The following is a 12343-nucleotide window of genomic DNA, read 5'->3' as shown; positions in this document are numbered from 1 at the left end:
AGGAGATTCCTGGTTGGGGGGTGCTGGGTCAGGGGGGATCCCAGTAGGGGGGAGCCATTGCTGTGCCTCCCCGCGGTCAGACCCTGGTGGGGGGCAGGGGGGTTATTCCATAGGGGATCCAGTTAGGCTGCAGCCCCCCCACCCCCTCCAGGACTCCGGCTCTAAAGTGCTGCCTGATCCACAACCAGCCCCCAGCGTGGGGCCGGGATGGGGCCCACGGCCCAGTGCTGGGCCTGGCTTCATCGCTGCACCGGGGGGCCCGGTCCCGGGGCCCCTCATGGGGCAGGGGGCTCGGCCGGGGGGGGCTGCGGCTGCTGGTCGGGGGCTGGAGTCTCTGCGTTGGGCCCGTCGGCCTCATCGTCTGAGACGCCCTCCAGCCGGAAGACCTGACGCACCGTGCGGGTGGTGAACGTCAGGGGGGTGCGCCTGGGGGGGAAAAAAGGGGTCAGAACAGGCCATGGGCCCCCCACAGCACCCCCCACCTGCTCCCGCCGTGGTCCCTAGGTCTCCTACCATCACCCCACCTGACCCCCATGGCGACCCCTGCTCCCAAAACCAAGACCTCCACCCCTATCAGCCCGTGGGTCCCCCCCACAACCAGCACCCCATGTTCAACAGTGCCCCCCTGGTCCCACAGGGTCCCCCACAGCCAGCACTGGTGCCCCCTGCCAGCTCCCCTGCGCCCCCACCACAGCACCCCCACCTTGCTCACAGTGCCCCCAGGAGCCCCCACAATGCCCTCCTTGGAGGCCCCACACCCCATGCCCACACTCCCCACAGCACCCCCGCCCCACCCTGCGCCCCTTGCCAGAAGAGGCTAGAAATGACACATTCGGCCCCACGCGCCCCCCAAGCTGAGTGCAGCAGCAGCATCACAGCAGAGCCTGGGGATCTGGGACACGAGTGACCCCCAACACCAGTAACTGCCCCCCACCAGCCGGCACCTGGGACTGCGCTGGGGGGGGAAGAGAACTGGGGGGGAGGGGGATCCCACAGCTCAGGGGTGTGACGAAGTGGGAATGTTCGTAATGTTTTCTCTGAGTGCTAGGTGGGTGCCTCAGTTTCCCCAAGCAGTTCTCGAGTGTCGGGGTGGGGTGCAGAGCCCTAGGGGGGCCGGTGCGATGGCGTCTGCACGGAGAAGGGCCAACACCTGGTCTCCTGGCAACCGACGGCCTGGGCCCCTCCGCTGCAAGGTGCCGGCGAACGAGGGGATCAGGCGGCCAAAGGCCAGAGGAGGGGCTGGGGAAAGGGAGGGGAGCCCCGCCGGGGCTCTGGCCTCCCTGGGGCCCCCCAAGAGGGACCCAGCTGAGGGGTCCTGTCGTCTGCCCCTGCAAGCCCTGTCTGGGACGGTGCTTCTGTCACCTAATAAACCTTCTGTTTCACTGGCTGGCTGAGAGTCGCAGGGGGGCAGGGCCTGGGCTCCCCCAAACTCCCTGACAGAGGGGGGAGTTCCTGAGCTCAGAGGGGTTGGCAGTGGGGGAGCTCGGACAGGGGTAACCCAGGAGGGAGCAGAGGGAACTCGAGGGGGGGAACTGCTGTTAGGAGGAGGGGAGTTTGGGGTGGGGGACCCCAGAAGGGGGCAGAGGGAGCTCGGAGGGGGGGAACTGCTGGTAGGGGGAGGGGAATTTGGGGTGGGGGACCCCAGAAGGGGGCAGAGGGAGCTCAGAGGGGGGGAACTGCTGTTAGAGGGAGGGGAGTTTGGGATGCGGGACCCCAGAAGGGGGCAGAGGGAGCTCAGAGGGGGGGAACTGCTGTTAGGGGGAGGGGAGTTTGGGATGCGGGACCCCAGAAGGGGGCAGAGGGAGCTCGAGGGGGGGAACTGCTGTTAGGAGGAGGGGAGTTTGGGGTGGGGGACCCCAGAAGGGAGCAGAGGGAGCTCAGAGGAGGGGAACTGCTGGTAGGGGGAGGGGAGTTTGGGATGCGGGACCCCAGAAGGGGGCAGAGGGAGCTCGAGGGGGGGAACTGCTGGTGGGGGGAGGAGTTTGGATGGGGGACCCCAGGAGGGGGCAGAGGGAGCTCGGAGGGGGAGAACCGCTGTTAGGGGGAGGGGAGTTTGGAATGGGGGACCCCAGAAGGGGGCAGAGGGAGCTCGAGGGGGACGACCACTGGTGGGGGAGGGGAGTTTGGATGGGGGGGCCCCAGGAGGGAGCAGAGAGAGCTCGGGGGGATCCCTGTCCGTTGATGGCTCAGCCCCTTCCCCCCCCAACACACACACAAGCAGCCCCTCCCCCGCAGGGCACCGGGAGCGGGCACTGCCCCACAGCACACAGGGCTGGCATGTCGGGGGGCAGCAGGAGCCGGGGGGGCACATACTTGCGCTGGAGACGCTCCAACTTGCTGAAGGGTCGGAAGAGAGAGAAGGAAACAGGAGAGACAGAGAAAGTGAGAGGGACAGAGACTACCCCAGCCTCGGAGAGAAGGGGGCTAGTGGACACAGCAGGCTGGAGCGGGGGCAGCTGGGAGCCCGGACTCCTGGGTTCTCTTCATGGCTGTTCTGCAGATCCCACACCCAGCCCTGTGCCTCAGTTTCCCCTCCTGTGCTGAACTACTGCGCATAGATGCCTTTCACCTGAGCCCTGGTGGTGCTGCCCGGCTGACACCCTTCTCCAGCACCAGCTGGCCCCCAGCAGCACATGGCCCCCACCCCGCCCCCGACAGCCGGACCGACCCCCATCCTTGGGGGGGCTGACTTGGGCACAGTGGGAAGAGCTCTGGGGTCAGATGTGCAGGGCAGGATTTGGATGGGTGCCCAGTGCCCAGGCTGGGAGAGCAGGGTTTGAACCCCCCCAGCCCCACAAGGAGAGCCAGGTTCCACCCCCCAACCCCATGAGGAGAGCCAGGTTCCACCCCCACAGCCCCGCGAGGAGAGCCAGGTTCTACCCCCGCATCCCCGCGAGGAGAACCGGGTTCCACCCCCCCAGCCCCACAAGGAGAACCGAGTTCCAACCCCTAGCCCCACGAGAAGAGCCAGGTTCTACCCCCCCCCGAGCCCCATGAGGAGAACCAAGTTCCAACTCCCAGCCCCACGAGGAGAGCCAGGTTCTACCCCCCAGCCCCACAAGGAGAACCAGGTTCGAGCCCCACGAGGAGAGCCGGGTTCTACCCTCCCAGCCCCACGAGGAGAGCCAGGTTCTACCCCCCAGCCCCACAAGGAGAACCAGGTTCGAGCCCCACGAGGAGAGCCGGGTTCTACCCTCCCAGCCCCACGAGGAGAGCCGGGTTCCAACTCCCAGCCCCATGAGGAGAGCCAGGTTCTACCCTCCCAGCCCCACGAGGAGAGCCGGCTTCCAACTCCCAGCCCCATGAGGAGAGCCAGGTTCTACTCCCCAGCCCCACGAGGAGAACCGGGTTCCAACTCCCAGCCCCACGAGGAGAGCCAGGTTCTACCCCCCCAGCCCCGCGAGGAGAACCGAGTTCCACCCCCCAGCCCCATGAGGAGAGCTGGGATCCAACCCCCCCAGCCATGCGGGGAGACCTGAGTTACACACACACCCCCATAGGACCCAGGCTCCCTAGAGCAGCCGGGTTCCAATTCCCTCCTCCCCGGCCCCTCGAGGGCTCGTACTTCAGTCCACAGCAACCCCCAGGTGCCCAGTGCCCCATCTGCAGCCTGGTGCCCCTGCTCCCCCGGTCACCTGAGCCGGTTGCGCAGCGTGGTGACCTCGCGGTTCATGGACTCGGCCGATTCGGTGACATCGTCCAGCTCCCGCTGCATGCGGCGCCGGCTGGAGTTCGCCCGCGACGCCTCCTCCTCCGCCTCCTCCAGCTGCCGCTTCAGCTGCTTCAGCCGGATGTGGCCCTTCTCCACCTGCCGGGCGCGGAGCGGGCGGCTCAGCGAGGGCACCGGGGGCCGCCTGCTGCAGGGAGTGCGGGGCGCTGGCCCACACATGCTGGGGGGAGGTTGGGCAGGGGACAGGGGGCTGGGAGGCGCCGTGTTGCGAGGAGCTGAGCAGGCCATGGGGCTGGCAGGGGCTGCCATGGGACTGGGCAGGGCAGAGGGTCAGTGGGGGGTGCCATGGGGCTGGGCAGGGCAGAGGGTCAGTGGGGGGTGCCATGCTGTGGGGTACTGGTGTCAGCAGGGGGATGCCATGCGACAAAGGACCGAGCAGGCCATGGGGCTGGCAGGGGGGCACCATGGGGCTGGGCAGGGCAGAGGGTCAGTAGGGGGTGCCATGCTGTGGGGTACTGGTGTCGGCAGGGGGGCGCCATGCGACAAGGGACCGAGCAAGCCGTGGGGCTGGCCAGGGCAGTGGGTCAGTGTGGGGTGCTGTGCTGTGGGGTACTGAGGGGCACCATGACACAAGAGGCCAAGCAGGCCATGGGGCTGGCAGGGGCTGCCATGGGGCAGGGCAGGACAGAGGGTCAGTGGGGGGTGCCATGCTGCGGGACACTGGTGTCGGCAGGGGGGTGCCATGCAACAAGGGACCGAGCAGGCCATGGGGCTGGCAGGGGGGCACCATGGGGCTGGGCAGGGCAGAGGGTCAGTGGGGGGTGCCATGCGACAAGGGACCGAGCAGGCCATGGGGCTGGCAGGGGGTGCCATGGGGCAGAGCAGGGCAGAGGGTCAGTGGGGGGTGCCATGCTGCAGGGTACTGGTGTCAGCAGGGGGGCGCCATGCGACAAGGGACCGAGCAAGCTGTGGGGCTGGCCAGGGCAGTGGGTCAGTGTGGGGTGCTGTGCTGCGGGGTACTGAGGGGCACCATGACACAAGAGGCCAAGCAGGCCATGGGGCTGGCAGGGGCTGCCATGGGGCAGGGCAGGACAGAGGGTCAGTGAGGGGTGCCATGCTGCGGGGCACTGGTGTCGGCAGGGGGGTGCCATGCAACAAGGGACCGAGCAGGCCATGGGGCTGGCAGGGGGGCACCATGGGGCTGGGCAGGGCAGAGCGTCAGTGGGGGGTGAAATGCGACAAGGAACCGAGCAGGCCATGGGGCTGGCAGGGAGCACTGTGGGGCAGGGCAGGGCAGGGCAGGGCAGAGGGGGGATGCTGTGGGGCGGGCCCATACCTGGTCCTTGAACTGGTCGGCGCTCCGGCGCTCTTCCTCCACCTGCAGCACCACCTCCTTCAGCCGCTTCTCCGCCCGGCGCACCAGCTTCCCCGACAGGATCCGCTCCCTGAGCCGGGGGGCACGGTGGGGGAGGTCAGCCCCAGCTCACGGGGGGGGGGCACCATACCCAGAATCCCCCGGGGCAGCCACATCCCTTCTCTGACCCCCACAGGGTTCTGGGTAGACAAATGCCAAGCCCCCCCGCCTGCTCTGGCCATGGCTCTGACCCTGGAGCATTCTGGGTAGTCAGGCCCCCTGGTCCCCCAGCAGTGGGTTATACCCCAGGGGATACAGCCCCAGAGCATGCTGGGAACTGGTTCACAGGCTCTGCCCCTCCACCCCCACCCTGATGTCCAGCCCCGGGGCATGCTGGGTAACCCCCTCCCAGGGGGTCTGGGCCCAGGGTCACCTGGACTCCTGCTCCAACTGCTCCTCCAGCTGGGCCACCTTGGCCTCCAGGGTGGCGATGGTCAGCTTGTACTTGGCCTTGACGGAGGAGTCCAGCTCGCCCAGCTTGGCTCGCAGCTCCTTGTTCTGCCGCTCCATCTGCTGCCGGGCGTTCTCCGCCTTCTGCGAGAAGCTGCGCTCGGCCCCCAGCTCCGTCGTCAGCGTCTCCACCTGCGGGGGGGGCGGGGGCTGGTCACGCGACGCCTGGGACCCCCTGTCCCACCGGGCGCTTCCCCTCACAGTCAGTGCTGGCCCCGAAGGTGGCAACAAGGGGCGCTGGGCCGCAGGGAACGGGGCGGGGGCAGAGAGCGGAGCAGGGGCTCGGCAGGGGGTGCTGGGCTGCAGGGAGCGGGGTGGGGTCTCAGCAGGGGCTGCTGGGCTGCAGGGAGTGGGGTGGGGGTCAGTAGGGGGCACTGGGCTGTGGGGAGCGGGGCGGGGGGCTCAGCAGAGGGTGCTGGGATGCAGGGGTGGGGCAGGGGATCAGCAGGGGGCACTGGGCTGCCGGGAGCGGGGTGTGGGGCTCAGCAAGGGGTGCTGGGCTTCAGGGGTGGGGCAGGGGATCAGCAGAGGGCACTGGGCTGTGGGGAGCGGGGTGTGGGGCTCAGCAAGGGGTGCTGGGCTTCAGGGGTGGGGCAGGGGATCAGCAGGGGGCACTAGGCTGTGGGGAGCAGGGCAGCGGCAGGGGCGGGGCAGGGGATCAGCAGGGGGTGCTGGGCTGCGGGGAGTGGGCTGCGGGGCTCAGCAAGGGGTGCTGGGCTGTGGGGACCCGGCGGGGCGCTGGGCAGTGGGGGCTCAGCAGGGGGTGCTGGGCTTCGGGAGTGCTGGGCTTCAGGGGTGGGGCGGGGACCCAGCAGGGGGCGCTGGGCTGCGGGGACCCAGCAGGGGGCGCTGGGCTGTGGGGACCCAGCAGGGGGCGCTGGGCTGCGGGGAGCGGGGCAGGGGATCAGCAGGGGGCGCTGGGCTGTGGGGGCCCAGCAGGGGGCGCTGCAGGGCTCTCGACCCCCACCCACCTGCAGGCTCAGCTTGCGATAACGGTCGTTCAGCAGCTCCGCGTTGCTCTGCTCCTCGTCCAGCTCCTCCTCCAGCTGCCCGATCCGGGCCTCCAGGTGCCGCTTCTCATCCAGCAGCGCCGACCTGTGGGGAGGGGGGCCTGGGCTGAGGGGGGCCGGGAGCCCGGGGCAGGGGCATCTCTGGGGCAAGCAGCTGCTGCTCCGTGCCCAGGATACGGATCGTGGCAGCAGCAGCGGCTGGGGGCAGGGTGTTCACAAGGGAGCAGGGGGGGCAAGGGGCAGTGGAGGGGGGGAAATGAAAAGATGGGGTGGGTCATGGACATGGCATACATGGGGCATGGGTGGGGCAGGGGAGGGGCATGGGTGGGGCAGGCATGGCAGTGGGTGGGGCAGGCAGAGGGGGCGGAGCTCATGGCAGCAGGGGGTGGAGCTCACAACAGGCCAGAGGCGGGGCGGGGCGCAGCGTGGACAGGGGGCCGGGCTTTGTGCAGCGGGCAGGGCCCAGGGCACTCGTCATTGGCAGGGGCAGAGCCTACGGCAGTGGGTGGGGCCTATGCAGTGGGCGGGGCACTCACTTGCCGCTGACGCCATTGGCCAGCTCGTCGGCCAGGTCGTCGCGTTCCTGCTGCGCCTGCCGCTTGGCTCGCTCGGCCGCCGCCAGCTCCTGGAATGGGTGGGGCAGGGGTCAGAGGTGGGGGGGTCTTGGCTGTGCTCGTGGGGCACTGACACCCCCACAGCATGTACCTGCCCCCACCACCTCATGTCGCTGCATTAGCCCAGCCCCCAAAATGAAACAGGCCCACCCCCTCACCTCCTGCAGCTGAAGTAGCTCCACCCCCAATGAAAGAGCCCCACCCCCTCACCTCCTGCAGCTGAAGTAGCTCCGCCCCCAATGAAAGAGCCCCACCCCCTCACCTCCTGCAGCTGAAGTAGCTCCGCCCCCAATGAAAGAGCCCCACCCCCTCACCTCCTGCAGCTGAAGTAGCTCCACCCCCAATGAAAAAGCCCCACCCCCTCACCTCCTGCAGCTGCAGTAGCTCCGCCTCCAAGTTTTTCAGTTTCTTCTCGTTCTCCCTGGACTGGATGAAAATCTCCTCGCGGGACGTGCGCGACTCCTCCACCTCCCGCCACAGCTCCTTCATCTGGGCCTGCGGGAGACGGGTTGAGAGCAAGTGAGAGGGATCCCGTAAGGAAGGGTAAGCCCCACCCCTGGGGTGCCCGGACTCCAGGGTCCTGTAACGCAAGGTAAGCCCCGCCTCTTGGGTGCCCGGACGCCAGGGTCCCATAATGCAGGGTAAGCCCCGCCTCTTGGGTGCCCGGACGCCAGGGTCCCATAATGCAGGGTAAGCCCCGCCCCTGGAAGCAGGTTGAGCCCCACCCCTTTGGCACCTGGATGCCAGGGTCCCATAACGCAGGGTAAGCCTCACCCCGGACGCAGGATAAGCCTCGCCCTTGGGGCGCCTGGATGCCAGGGTCCCATAACGCAGGGTAAGCCTCACCCCGGACGCAGGATAAGCCTCGCCCTTGGGGCGCCTGGATGCCAGGGTCCCATAACGCAGGGTAAGCTTCGCCCCTGGAAGCAGGTTAAGCCCCACCCCTTTGGCGCCTGGATGCCAGGGTCCCATAACGCAGGGTAAGCCTCACCCCGGACGCAGGATAAGCCTCGCCCTTGGGGCGCCTGGATGCCAGGGTCCCATAACGCAGGGTAAGCTTCGCCCCTGGAAGCAGGTTAAGCCCCACCCCTTTGGCGCCTGGATGCCTGGGTCCCATAACGCAGGGTAAGCTTCACCCCTGGAAGCAGGTTAAGCCCCACCCCTTTGGCGCCTGGATGCCAGGGTCCCATAACGCAGGGTAAGCCTCACCCTGGACGCAGGATAAGCCTCGCCCCTGGGGCGCCTGGATCCCATAATGCAGGGTAAGCCCCATCCCAGAGCACCTGGATGCCAGGGTCCCATAATGCAGGGTAAGCCCCGCCCCTGGAAGCAGGTTAAGCCCCACCCCTTTGGCGCCTGGATCCCATAATGCAGGGTAAGCCCCATCCCAGAGCACCTGGATGCCAGGGTCCCATAACGCAGGGTAAGCCTCACCCCGGATGCAGGATAAGCCTCGCCCTTGGGGCGCCTGGATGCCAGGGTCCCATAATGCAGGGTAAGCCCCGCCCCTGGAAGCAGGTTAAGCCCCACCCCTTTGGCGCCTGGGTCCCATAATGCAGGGTAAGCCCCATCCCAGAGCACCCGGATGCCAGGGTCCCATAACATAGGAGGAGGAGGAACAAGATACTCCAGCTCCCAGCATGCACTGCTCCCCTTCTGGCTTCCCCTGTAGCCCAGCCGAGTGCCTGATGCTCCTCCCTGAGCCCCACAGCATCCTCCTCCTGCCCCCAGGCCCCGCCCCCTGGTCCCAAGCCACGCCCCCCACCTGCAGTTTGCGGAGCTGCTTGACGGCCTCTTCGCGCCCCTTGTTGGCGGCGTCGATCTGCCCCAGCACCTCCTGTAGGTCCAGCTCCAGCTTCTTCCGTGCTGCCACCGCCTGGGCTCGCTGCTTCCGCTCGCCATCCAGCTCTTGCTCCAGGTCCCGCACCTGATGGGGGGGAAAGGGGTCACCCACGGACAGCGCCCGCCCTGCAGCCAGTGGGCACCAGCCTGCCGCCGGCCCAGCCCCCTCCCCGCCAACCCCCTAGCCCTGGCAGCCCCCGGCCGCCCCCACCTGCTTGGCGAGCAGCTTCTTCTTGTCGTCGTCGGTGTTGTCACGGCTCTGCAGCTCCCGCTCGTGCTGCGCCTTCATGGCCTGCAGGGTCACCTCCAGCCGCAGCTTCCCATCCTCCGTGGCCTGCAGCTCGTCCTCCAGCTCCTCCAGCTGCGCCCGCATCTCCTGCACCTGCTGCTCCAGCGCCCGCTTCGACCGCTCCAGCTCGTGCACCTGCGGGAGGGCACAGACCAGGGTTCCCAGCATGCACTGAGCCGGCATCACCAGCAGGCACCGCGCTGCCGTCCCCAGCGTGCACAGCACCATCGCCCTCCCGGGGGCACAGCCTAGGGCTCCCAGCATGCACTGTGCCACGGCCCTCCCAAGGGCACGGCCCAGGGCTCCCAGCATGCACTACACCCGGGTTCCCAGCATGCACCACGCCACAGCCCTCCCAAGACATGGGCCAGGGCTCTCGACGTGCACCGCATCAGGGCTCCCAGCATGCACTACGCTCGGGTTCCCAGCATGCACCATGCCACGGCCCTCCCAGGCACACACAGCTGTGTTTGACCCCACGCCCCTCCCAGAGCTGGGGAGAGAACCCAGGACTCCTGGCTCCCAGCCCAGGCCCCCCTCCTCATGCCGAGGCGGGGGCGGAACTCAGGCGTCCGGGCGGAGCTCCTTACGTTCTTGCCGACGTCGTCCTTGGAGCTGACCAGATCGTCCAGCTCAGCCCGGAGCTGCTTGTTCTGCCGGTCCAGCTCCTCCCGCAGCTCCAGCGACTCCTCCAGCGCCCGGGTCAGCGACAGCACCTTGGTCTCCTTCTCCCGGGCCTCGGCCTCGGCCCGGTCCCGCTCCTCCGCGTGGCGCGCCGACACCAGCTTCTCCTCCGCCAGCATCTGCCGGGGACCAGCGCGTCAGGGGGGCCCTGGCCAGGCTGAGGGGTGGGGATGGGGAGCCCTGGCCAGGCTGAGGGGTGGGGATGGGGAGCCCTGGCCAGGCTGAAGGGTGGGGATGGGGAGCCCTGGCCAGGCTGGGGGGTAGGGAAGGGGAGCCTCCACCAGGCTAGAGGGTGGGGAAGGGGAGCCCTGGCCAGGCTGGGGGCTGGAGGGGGGAACAGGGGAGGGGTGAGTAGGATTTGGGAGACTTAGGAGCAGTGGAGGGTTCGTGGGTGGGGTTGATAGGACGTGGGGAGGGGGAAGTCAGTGGCTGTTGGATGGGGAGGTCAGTGGATGGAGGAGTCAGCGGCTGTGGGGGAAGGGAGCAGGGAGGGAGGAGAAGGGGGCAGGAGGGCAATGGGGGGAAGCAGCTGCGAGGGGCGGGGGGAGCAGGGGAGGGGAGCAGGGGAGGGTGGGGACAGGGGGAGCAGAGGGGGATGGGGTAGTGGGGGGCGGGGGCAGGGGCAGCGGAGGATGGGGTAGTGGGGGGCAGGGGCGAGGGCAGCGGAGGATGGGGAGCAGCGGAGGATGGGGTGGTGGGGGATCAGGGGGCAGGGGCAGTGGAGGATGGGGAGCAGCGGAGGATGGGGTAGTGGGGGGCAGGGGCGAGGGCAGCGGAGGATGCGGTGGTGGGGGATCAGGGGGCAGGGGCAGTGGAGGATGGGGAGCAGCGGAGGATGGGGTGGTGGGGGATCAGGGGGCAGGGGCCGCGTCCTCACCTGGTCGAACTTCTTCTGCCGACGCTCCAGGTTGGCCACAGCCTGGCGCTGCTGGCCCAGCTCCAGGCTGACATCGTCCAGCTCCTGCTGCAGCCGCGCCCGGTTCTTCTCCAGCTTCTCGGCCGCCTGCGCCTTCTCCTCCCAGCGCTGCCCCAGCAGCTCCAGCTCCCGGGCCGCCCGCCGCCGGGCCTCCTCCAGCGCCTCCGCCGTGCCCGCGTCCTCCTCCAGCTTCCGCCGTGCCTCCACCACCTGCCGGCAGCCGGGTCAGCCGGGGAGTGGGACCCCCACCCCGGAGCCGGCCGGCCCCACGTGCCCCCACAGCCCCCCACCCCGGAGCCGGCCGGCCCCACGCGCCCCCACAGCTGGCCGGCCCCACGCGCCTCCACAGCCCCCCACCCCAGAGCCGGCCAGCCCCACGCGCCCCCACAGCCCCCCCCCCGGAGCTGGCCGGCCCCACGCGCCCCCACAGCCCCCCACCCCAGAGCTGGCCGGCCCCACGCGCCCCCACAGCCCCCCACCCCAGAGCTGGCCGGCCCCACGCACCCCCAGATCCCCCCACCATGGAGCTGGTCAGCCCTACGCACCCCCCGAGCTCCCCATCCCAGAGTCAGCCAGTCCCAGGACATGCTCCCCACCGCAGCCAGCAAATGGCCCCTCTTGGGAGACGCTGGGACGCGAGCAGGGACGGAACAAAGAGGGGGCCGGGGCAGGAAACACTGCCCCTGCCATGCCAAACACACTGTGCCAGTACACTGCACCCACTGCGCCCCCTTCACTGCATTCCCACGCTGCACCCCTGGCACCCCTCACATAGCACCCACTGTGCCCTTCATACTGCACCCACTGTGCCAGCGCTTGGCACCCACCGCATCCCCGGCACCCTCACACTGCACCTGCTGCACCACCCACACCTGTGCACACTGCGCCAGCTCCGTGCTGGCTGCACCCCCCTGCAGCCCCGGGCCGGACCCACCTGCTGCTGCAGGGCCTGGATCTGGCGGTTCAGGCTGGCCTTCACAGCCTCCTCCTCCTCCAGCTGCTCCAGCACGGCGCCCTTCTCCTCCTCCAGCTGCCGCACCCGCGAGCCCAGCGCCAGCTTCTGCCGCGTCTCCTCCTGCAGCAGCTCCTGCGGGGGGGGGCATCCCGGGTTAGAGACCCTGCCGCAGAGCCTGACCCCCGACCCCAAGCAGAAACCCCGACCCCGGGTTAGAGACCCTGCCGCAGACCCTGACCCCCAACCCAGGCAGAAAGCCGGACCCCGGGTCAGAGACCCTGCCGCAGACCCTGATCCCTGACCCCTGGCAGAAACCCGGACCCCGAGTTAGAGACCCTGCCGCTGAGCCTGACCCCGACCCCAGGCAGAAACCCCGACCCCGGGTTAGAGACCCTGCCGCTGACCCTGACCCCCAACTCAGGCAGAAAGCCGGACCCCAGGTCAGAGACCCTGCCGCAGACCCTGATCCCTGACCCCTGGCAGAAACCCAGACCCCGGG

At 69.0% G+C, this 12343-nt stretch overlaps 1 protein-coding gene across 9 annotated transcripts in view; it reads right to left on the bottom strand.

The window, feature by feature from the left end:
• Positions 1-12343, bottom strand: part of LOC127036501 (myosin-10-like) — a 56924-nt gene continuing 44581 nt past the window's right edge. For 4 of the 9 annotated variants that reach the window (XM_050927435.1, XM_050927439.1, XM_050927441.1 and 1 more), the window contains 12 exons: positions 11824-11976; positions 10851-11099; positions 9880-10092; positions 9212-9424; positions 8924-9085; positions 7525-7653; positions 7081-7169; positions 6506-6629; positions 5458-5666; positions 5007-5115; positions 3636-3808; positions 2-426 (listed from right to left, as the gene is read on the bottom strand). In XM_050927435.1, the coding sequence (XP_050783392.1) occupies positions 276-426; positions 3636-3808; positions 5007-5115; positions 5458-5666; positions 6506-6629; positions 7081-7169; positions 7525-7653; positions 8924-9085; positions 9212-9424; positions 9880-10092; positions 10851-11099; positions 11824-11976 (1974 nt within the window). In that variant the 3' untranslated portion in view covers positions 2-275. Of the gene's footprint in view, positions 427-2313; positions 2338-3635; positions 3809-5006; positions 5116-5457; positions 5667-6505; positions 6630-7080; positions 7170-7524; positions 7654-8923; positions 9086-9211; positions 9425-9879; positions 10093-10850; positions 11100-11823; positions 11977-12343 lie in introns of all 9 variants that reach the window. The other 5 variants (XM_050927437.1, XM_050927434.1, XM_050927438.1 and 2 more) reach the window with 2 other exon arrangements.

The sequence above is a fragment of the Gopherus flavomarginatus genome, chromosome 18, assembly GCF_025201925.1.
Source record: "Gopherus flavomarginatus isolate rGopFla2 chromosome 18, rGopFla2.mat.asm, whole genome shotgun sequence".
In the NCBI taxonomy this organism is placed as follows: domain Eukaryota; kingdom Metazoa; phylum Chordata; order Testudines; family Testudinidae; genus Gopherus; species Gopherus flavomarginatus.
The sequence above is the reverse complement of the archived record's forward strand: the minus strand, read 5'-3'. Positions and strand labels throughout refer to the sequence as shown.